The sequence below is a fragment of the Panulirus ornatus genome, chromosome 34, assembly GCF_036320965.1.
Source record: "Panulirus ornatus isolate Po-2019 chromosome 34, ASM3632096v1, whole genome shotgun sequence".
Taxonomy (NCBI): Eukaryota; Metazoa; Arthropoda; class Malacostraca; order Decapoda; family Palinuridae; genus Panulirus; species Panulirus ornatus.
This window is the reverse complement of record NC_092257.1, coordinates 2167291-2177247: the sequence shown is the minus strand read 5'-3', so window position 1 is coordinate 2177247 and position 9957 is coordinate 2167291. Positions and strand designations below refer to the sequence as shown.

At 46.4% G+C, this 9957-nt stretch overlaps 1 protein-coding gene across 1 annotated transcript; it reads right to left on the bottom strand.

The window, feature by feature from the left end:
• Window positions 1–97: 97 nt before the first annotated feature.
• LOC139759764 (uncharacterized) lies at window positions 98–8107 on the bottom strand. The gene is given in 6 exon segments (XM_071682210.1): window positions 98–2621; window positions 3122–4718; window positions 4720–5268; window positions 5586–5683; window positions 6413–6708; window positions 7790–8107. Coding segments are annotated over 5 exon segments (2754 nt in total). The 5' UTR covers window positions 6450–6708; window positions 7790–8107; the 3' UTR covers window positions 98–2148.
• Window positions 8108–9957: the final 1850 nt, after the last annotated feature.

The window sequence follows — 9957 nt, the reverse complement described above, 5'->3', positions numbered from 1 at the left end:
ATCATCACTAAGAGCCTGGAGGCGGACCCAGTGGTCCGTTGCTGTTTGAATGTGTCATATCTCGTCGTCTATGACACGTAGGTCATGAAGGTGGTCACGACCCTTGACCTCGTGGCATCAAGGTCATCCGGGGTGACTTCGAACTACGGCGGCTTCGGCTTTCCTGGAAGAGGAATACATCCATCACATCTATGTAAAGGAACATACCGGGTTAAAATTTCTTCTCGTCTTCAGCAACTCAAATCTTGATTCAGAGGAATGTGAAAGGTCTTGGTCCACTCAGACGCGGGTGAAGGCATCTCCCTCATGCATTATCATAAAACTAATTATCATTCATGATCTACGTTGTTTCGTGACTTAAATCAAGTTAATCATGCTGGAACTTAGAGTGAACTTCAACAAAATAGATCTAAGATACTTTCGTCTCCTTCATACATCATCATCATCAAGGTTTGAAGTTCACGTTCCTTCCCCTTGACAGTACGTGAGAATGGATTTACCTCAGCACCTGAGGACCAGCTGCAGGTGGGGTGTGTCGGCTCCAGCAGCAGGTGTTGTGTGCACGTCCTCGGGGAAATCTGGAGTCGAACTGTAACTTACCGACTGTTGGGGAAAACCCTGAACTCGCTTGCTCCTCCTCCTCCTCCTCCTCCTTATCTCAGTGTCATCCATGTGTGTCATCCACGTGTATCATCCATGTGTGTCATCCATGTGGGCCGTCCAAGTGTGTCATCCGTGTGTGCCATCCACGTGTGTCATCCACCGTGATAGATGGGTAAAACGTAACAAGGAAAACAAGGCAACAGCCAAGAATGTGTTTTGGCCAGTGATTGTCCTGAAGGCATCTCCTGAAGGAGTCTTTCTCGAAACTACTTCAGAAGAAGGAATCCCTAACTCTGCTTTCAGTTTTCCTTGCTTCATTTTACTCAGTTCTTCATCTGATTACACCAGAGCTGTGAGGATAATCTACATATCATGGTGTGAGTGTCTGACCCAGCAATGTGTACTTCATGCAGACTATCTTTCGTGCAATCTACTGCAGATGTTTCTATGTTTTTCTCTGTGAGTTGTGTTGCCTTCCCACAAGGCTTCTGAGTGAAGGATAAAACATATATATACAAGCAATATTTGTAACCGTATGAGGGGTAAAAAGTCTATCTATTGCCTGAATGAAGTTTTATAATAAGCATTTGAACGTTACATATGAGGAAGACAGTCAGTAAACATATTCCATGCAACTATTGATGAATGTTTAGTCTCTATATGATACATATGCAAGACAGAGAGTGATAGATTGATAGTTTAGCTCTGTAATTTGACAGTTTCGTGTGTGTGTATGTGTATGAGAGCACATAACCTTATGATGAAAACACACATACACACACACACAAGCACACTCGTAAACCCTTGGGGCCCCAGTAGGATAAACCTCCCTCCCAGTACTGTACAGGTAATTAGAAATAAGTGATTACATACCTGATCAAATGACGCATCAACACAAACGCACACGCTGCACACATTCACCTGCTGAACACTGGAATCCAAACACGCTGTTGTGTGGGTCATACCCCGGGCTTGTGTGTCGACTGAACCCAAGGTTGCACAGTGAACCATCCCGAATAGTGAACCATCCCGTACAGTGAACCATCTTGCACAGTGAACCATCCTGTACAGTGAACCATCCCGTACAGTGAACCATCCCGTACAGTAAACCATCCCGTACAGTGAACCATCCTGTACAGTGAACTATCCTGTACAGTGAACCATCCTGCACAATGAACCATTTCTCACTCACTGGCACGACGGGGTCGCCTCGCCTCCCTCCGTTACAGTTCCTCCCACCTTATGGTTGACGTGGGACTGAAATCACTAAAACAATTCATGAAAGAGAAAATATCGGGATCAGGAAATATTCCAGTGTCCCTGGGACTCCATTCCCAATCTTTAACTAGTGTATAAGCGATTTTATTTTCGAAGCGATTTGGTTCGCACCATAATTCAAGTAAACCCTTTCTCTTGAACCACAAATGAGTTGAAAAATGGTCGTTCATAGTTAGTTAGTTCGGTTAACTAATGCTAAACCCACTAGTAAGCAGCTAGATTCCCTTCTAGAGGTCGTGCGCTGTAGCTAGACCCGTATCTCAAGTGTCAAAAAGAAAATTGTGAAGCAGTGTGCAAGTTATCTGCCGAGTCACAGCTTCGAAAGTCTCGAAACTGTGACTGTATAAAGCCACGTCCTGAGCATAACGCCAGACGCCCATACCTGCGCGTCAACATGCGAAAACCTCCAGTTCTCTGCGCACAACAACTTCCGTCCTCAACACCCCGCCATAATTTGTATATGTTGTCCAATACGTCACGAAAGTAAGATACGATCAACAAATACAAATGACTGGCTTTGGAGTCGTGGATGTGTCGTGTTGTCTGCTCAAAGCAACTGGAGACGTCTAACAGCAGGATTGAGACTGGCAGATGATAGGTTGAACCACAGCATCCCAGTGTTTGATGCCAACTTCCTCTCCCGGTGTGGGAAAGGTGAGGAACGGTAGAGGACCTACCCTTCCGTTTTTTGTGGTTGAGATCCGGCAGCTTTCCCAGCGGCTCTGGCCAGACGCTCATCTCTGACGGAACGGAACATGTATTAGCTACGGCCCTCGACACTGTGTCACCTGTAGCCCCACTACACACTACAGGTGTGGCCCCACCACACTACAGATGTGGCCCCACCACACTACATATGTGGTCCCACCTCACTACAGATGTGGCCCCACCACACTACAGATGTGGCCCCACCACACTACGGATGTGGCCCCACCACACTACATATGTGGTCCCACCACACTACAGATGTGGCCCCACCACACTACGGATGTGGCCCCAGTGCACTGCAGGTGTGACCTTACCACACTACAAATGTGTCCCCACTACACTACAGGTGTGACTACGCCACACCCGACACAAGCTACCGTATTAATGATTTGGTCACAGGGTTAGATTAATGAGCAAACTTTACATTATGTCACATACTGAGTACTCTGTAGTGTCTACCAAAACTTTCCCACACACACACACATAGCAAGCTACATATCAGTTTCCATCCTGAAGGAGGGGTTGTCTGTACCCACGAAGGTGATGCGCGTCAGGCAGAGGTTGTCAGCTGAGGTGGGAGGTACTCGGGCATCTCTCTTGCCTGCAGAGCTTGAGGCGGTGCTGGAGGAGGTGTTGTTGTTGTTGTTGTTGTTGGAGGCGTTGGTGCCACATGGGGAACCCGAGTACGTATTGTTGTTGGTGGTGTTGGAGGTAGTGAAGGATGGAGAGGATGACATATTGATCATAGTGTCGGAGTAAGCGCTGATGTAGGTGCCGTTGGTGCTAATGTTGGGGCTACTGCTGGAGTATGTGTTGGAGATGAGGTCATCCATCCTCTTCAAGACGCCCTTGGGGATGGCCGGAGAGGCAGGGCATGTTGGTGGAGTCGGAGGGTCGTCGAAGTACTCCTTCGTCGTCGTCGTCTTCTTCTTCTTCTCCGGCTTTGGGTTGGGTCTCCCGTTCAACAGCAACGGATGAAGGGTCTCCTTCTCTGGTTCCTTGGCGACCCGTTTGAACGAAGACGTCTTCTCATCAACGCTGCCGAGAGTCCTGATCTCCTCCGTGGTCTGTGTGACGTTCTCAGACCACAGCTCCTGATGGTGGCTCGGGAGGCTCCCGTTACCTCGTGTCGTCTTCGTCGGAGCTTTAAAGTTCGCTGAGGCTTTGGTGCCGTTGGCTCTAGTGGTCCCCATTGAGTTCTGGGACTCCAGGGGACTGTAGAGATCCCCGGAGCTCAGATCGTTGTAACTCTTGTACATGTTGACGCTGTAAGTGTGGGTTTTGGAGAACCTCACACTCTGCTCTTTGTCCTTCTTGGGACGAAGACTACGAGGCGAGTCAGGGAGATACTTCTCCCCCGCTCGCGCAAACACTAACTTCGCTTTCCTCAGCACACAGTACTGGTAGATGGCAAACAAGATGCCAGCGAACACTATACACATCAAGGACACCCCGACGCCACCTAAAGTCAGGTATAAGACATCAGAATTGTCTTCCTCGATGTCAGGCCTCGTCTCGAACATCAGCGTTCGTCTTGATTCAAAAGATTCGACGTAGAAGGATGAGTTGTGTAGATCAATACGAAGGTTCCGGTGTGAGCGTAAGGTCTGCAGGTCCGCCTCACACTCGGGATAAAGAAGAGAATTTACAGACATGTTGACTGTCATCTTCTGATCTAAACATGTTATAGAGTCAACAAGTACGTGTTCTTCATCATACAACACCAAACGTGAGAACGACGTGGCGAAATCAGAGAACAGGATGTTCGAGTCGTTCAGATCAACGAGGAGACAGTTGCCTCGAAGAACGAGGTAGAACCAGGTCCACTTGTCGTGTAGTTCCAGAAACGACGGAGTGTTGAAGGTGATGACGTCTGAGGTCACGTTCCTCCTGGTGTCTAGGGGGGCGGCCTCTATTGTATTTTCCTCAAACAGATAATCCAGGTCAGTGAGGGTCGTGTCCTCGGGTTCACCCACTGGATTCACAGCGACAGTGGCCTCTTGAGCTATTGTTCCGTCTGACTCGCTCACGTTGTTGCTGACAGAAGAGTCAGTTTGAGTGTTGTCCCCAGGACCTCCAAACGTTCCAATGTCAATAAAACTGGTCTCAGAGGCCTCCGGCATCGCCCTCAGGAGGGTGACCAATGGAGGCGTGGGTCAGGTCCTCTGGCGGGGTAAAAAGAAGATCATCCAGAGGGTGACCACTGGGGGCGTGGGTCAGGTCCTCTGGCGGGGTAAAAAGAAGATCATCCAGAGGGTGACCACTGGGGGCGTGGGTCAGGTCCTGTGGTGGGGAGAACAGAAGACCTGTCACGTTTTCCATGGTCTCCTCAGAGTCTAGCTGAGGAGGTAGGTCGCCACGAGCCACAGTCGGCTCTCGTTCGCCTCGCGTTCTGGACGCTGGCTCCAGGGTGAAGGCGCGAGAGGTGAGGTCTCTGGCGGCGACCTCGCTATATCCTTCGTCAGGGATAAACAATATCGAGGCGGTGGACGCCCGTGGTGACGACGCGAGAGTCTCTTGGCTGACGGAGGTGTGGAGGAGGAACGGCGCTGTGCTGAGGAAAGTTAATCGTGCTGAGGACTCTGAAGTTTCGTGTGTAGAGGGAGGCATAGTGCTGACGGTGTCCACACCGCTGAAGGTAGCCGGATCTGCCGTCGTAACTCGTCGGGGAGCTCGACTCTGTTGGCGACGAAGATAATGTTTGAGCAAGTGAAGTCTACAGAGGTTAGGTTACCGAGTACACTTAATGTATCAGAAAATAGACGTCTGTTTTCATTATTTGCATCCGATATGACAAAAAACAGAACTGATATAATATCATTCATTCTGAAAAGTCTTTTAGAAGGCTAACAACACCTTGGACGTTGTTGCTAATAGATCATACTAATGTTTGTCTCATGGAGAAGTAAGATATGCCAGAATATAAAGTGATCTCTCGTTAGAGAATGTTGACCATCTGCACCATCGCAGGACAGAAGGAATGACAAGCGACCCACCTGCGTCGTGCCGTCCAGGGACAGTGTCACCTCCTCAGGATGATCGTCCCCGGCGCCCGCCGCTGGACCTCCCAGCTGAGCCACAACTACCTCAGCTGCTGAACCAGAGGACAACATGAGAATTTAGCTTGACACTTTTCCTCCACACCCCACCCGAATGGTCTGTTTTTCCCTCACTGTATATATTTTAAATGAAGCAATAACCTGGTAGTATTCGTCAATAAAAATGTGATATCTTTACTTATATTTCTTCTTTTAAATATTCGATTCTCACTATTAGATTTCAAGACCCCTGCAGTTCACCCTTCAGCAACAACTAACAAATTGAGTAGCTATATTCTCCACTCCATCTTGGACACCTTAAGTTATGAACACAAGATCTGCACTTCTAAAGCCTAGGGTGTCGCACAGGTGCCAGGATTATTCAATCTAGTGAGGAGAAATTTCACATTTAAAGTGGGTCTTATTCAGGTATCCAGAGGGACATGAGAAAGCATTTCCCCAGCACCAGAGTTCTGGACTCGTGGATTAACCTAAGGAAAGAGGAAGGAGATGCTAGTACCACTGGGAAGAGTACAGGGATCATATATTCAAAAGACAGGAATAAGAGACAGTGCCGCTAGAGTGTCGAACTCCTTCGCCTTATGCACAAAATAAATGATACAAAGAATGAAAATTATACACACATGTACAGACTTACACAGGCGTGTGTTAATGCACACATGAATGTCTTTGTGCAATACTTTATGAAAAGGTATTTTGCCTTGTGATGTTACAAAGGATCATTAATTCAGTGGGTCATAATGACAGGCAGGTCAGACACACACCTGTGGCCAACAGAAGCAGCAGTTGTGATGGTCCCATGATGCAGGTGGGTCCTGGTATGTCCTGATGGGTCCTGGTATGTTCTGATGGGTCCTGGCGGTATGTCCAGTATGATCTGATGGGTCCTGATGAGCTCTTCTGTGTCCTGATGAGTCCTGGAGTGTCCTAGTGAGCTGTGAGGAGCCCTGGTGTGTCTCAGTGGGCTCTGGTGTGTTCTAACGTGTTCTGGTGGGCCCTAATGGGCCCTGGTGTGTTCTAACGGGCCCTGGTGTGTTTTGGCGGGCCCTAGTGTGTTGTCCTGGAGAACGATAAAGAACAAGAGGATGTTTCCTAAGGAACTAGATATCCTTCATGAAGGATGAACAACAGAAATGCAATATTTTCAAACAGTCTGGTGATTTCTGTTTGCCGTTGTGGTATACAGGAGGTGGGCAACAGTAAGGGAAAAGATCATAATTACTTCAACAGAGGTTCGTGCTCCGCTGTTGTCAACAGATGAAGAACAGTTCTATACAGGTCACTGATATTCATCATTATTATCATTATAATCATTATCATCATCATCATCATCATCATCATCAATGAAAATAGAAGTAGATTAATCAATTACTGTTATTGACTGTAGAAGAAAGATCAACATCAGAATAAAGTAACTACCACTGGCCTTCATTGCGTATGACCCAACAAGAAAATGATTCAAAATTTCCAATGTTTACATTCGGGCGAGGGTGGGGGAGGGCGTCAACCCAGGGGATATGTTAATGTTCCCAATGTTAAATCTTATGTTAAATAATGACCTAAGTGTCTCCGGCATAAAACCACATATTAATCATTTCTTTTTTACGTAAACAAGCAGTCATCTGGTTAAATAGATTGTTCTACATTTGTTATTGTGTCTGGCCATGTTAGACCTGTAAATCTTATATGATTATATATGTAATTTCTTTCACTGTTCAACCTAGAAATCTAAGTATATAGTAACGCTGTTACTTAGGAATTATAGATATAAATTAGTAGTGTTTGTGGCACAGAACATCAGTGACAAAGAGTGAGTGTACTCAGAAGTACGCAGACTAGATAATGTAGCTTGTTATCAACAATAATATATAGAAAAATATATATATATTAGTCAAACTGAACTTACGTATGTCACCACTTGAGAGAATGTTTGAAAGAAACAAAGTCCTTATGACTGATTTTGAAAGCTACACAAAACTTAATCACGTACGTCTAAGATGTTAAAGTTGCTGTATTCACTGAATGGCTGCTTTCACAACACGAAAATTCACAAATGTGTTTGATCTAATGGTTCGAGTCCCACTCCTAACTCCTACACTAATTACAAACATAAAGGAAGATAAGAAAGGTATAAGACTTACCTCAGTTGTCTGTTGAATATGCAGTGTTATCGAGTTAATAAGGCTTATACATTATATCAAACAGCTTGACGCAAATTTTCTGTTACACAAGCCATCACCCAAGTGTCCGTATTTGATCTCACTGGTTTTTTCCTTTAATACGATGTTACACACACACACACGTCATCCTGGGTAACAAGACATCACCACCAGCACTACATACGTCACACCACGAGGCGTTGCATGGATCATAGCGATCGTCTGACTCCAGGCGAAACAAGAGAGACACCAACACCAGCCCTTGAGGAACACCCTGACGCAGGTCCTACTAGCGGCGTCCAACTGGCCCAACCTGTAGTGTGTTCGGGTCACGGGCCAGCAACCTGATCCTTCCCTCCACGCAACAGTCACTGATACCCCCCCCCCCCCCGCCCCTCCCCACTCCCCAACTGATCATGGGGTGCAAGGGGGCACCACCAACCCTCCCCCTATCTCCCCCTATTTGCCCCCTCCCAACCCCCCAACACCCAGGCTTGCATTACCCATTAAGTCGTGAGTGGCTGTGTGATGAGGCGTATCCCCGCGTGATGGTAATGGCCGGTAGATGAGCGGAGACTCGGCCTGGGCGACCGAAGTCATGGCCTGCAACACAGGTGTGTGCAGACGACACAAACGCCTCCTAGCCGGGGTGGGTTCGATCCCCAGAGGTCGTCGCTATATCACTGTTTCAACGACGCCAGATGTTACACGAAGACACTGGCGTTGCTAGCGTTATTACTGATGTGACCCACCTGGGGTAGGCAGGGGGTACAAGGGAGGGAATGTGTAGATAAAGTGGGATACGGGGAGAGAGAGAGAGAGAGAGAGAGAGAGAGAGAGAGAGAGAGAGAGAGAGATAGAGAGAGAGTTAGGAAACAGTACACCAACTTCCTTGTTGACTGTTATACCAAGGTCATGTATCCAGCCGGTCAGTGTACGTACGTATGTCTCCACACACGTAGGTCATGACCAGTTTTCCCAGGTCATTGTCAAAACGACAAAACAAGCTTCACAGAACAGCTCGTTACAACAACTAACAACAACATAACAAAAAAAAAAGAATGTAAGTTCTTGCGTTGTAATGTTCCATATAGAATTAGACACTAGTATCATTAATGTTAATGAGGTGAACACTGTGAATAGAACACTTAAGTGACAGTTACCATAACAATAGCTGTCAGCAAATTATGTTCCCTGGTTCGATATTTTCAAAATCGTGATTACGTATTGGTTCCATGGCCTTACATCAGTACATATGACGGGTATGATGTTACATCACTTACATGTAACGACCCAGACCGTGCTGGATGATGTTTGTATGTTAACATGAAAGAATGAGTACTAGAGAGGTCATGGGTCGTGCTGGATTATGTCAAATTGTCTCCATTTTGCAGTAGGTTGATTAACTGGAAGAAAAAGATCTTTGGTTGATATTATGACCTACGTAACACTAGGTGGTGGGTGAGGTGAGGGCAGGAGGGGAGGGGTTCACCTGGAGCAGGTGGTGGTGTGGGAGGGTAGGTGATGGTCCATCTAGGGGAGGTAATGTAGGTGGGAGGGCATGGTCCATCTAGGGGAAGTAATGTAGGTGGGAGGGCAGGTGACTTCCCTTGTCAGGTGGATGATGGGATAGGTGGGATCCGTGGGAGCTGGGACAGGCGGGACTGGTTGGGACTGGTCGGGACGGGACCCCTGGAGGTCATGCCATAGTCATCCTCTACATCAATGTTTCACTCAATCTAAGACACGAAGATAGATTTTTTTTATCTGTAACTAATTTTCATCTATGACTAAGAGTCTCACATGTAATATATAGTCTATCTATATCTAATTAGAATGACAATTGATGTAGTACATATAGTTCTATGTATATCTATGTTGATCATAATATGGTAAGATAGAAATCGTTGGTGTAAATCAGACATTTTCGTTGCAAATCGAGTGTTTTTGAACTTATGTATATGGAATGATTATCTTTAATGTATCTTTATTTTATAGATACATCAATATATAAGGAATTATTAACCTTGTTGTTTCTACTATTTGCTAACTAAGTGTTGGACCAATGAGTGTAGCCACCTTGAGAACTGCATGACTGATTAATGATCAATAAACTGTAACTGCTCGTTAACTGACAGTTCCAGTGGTTA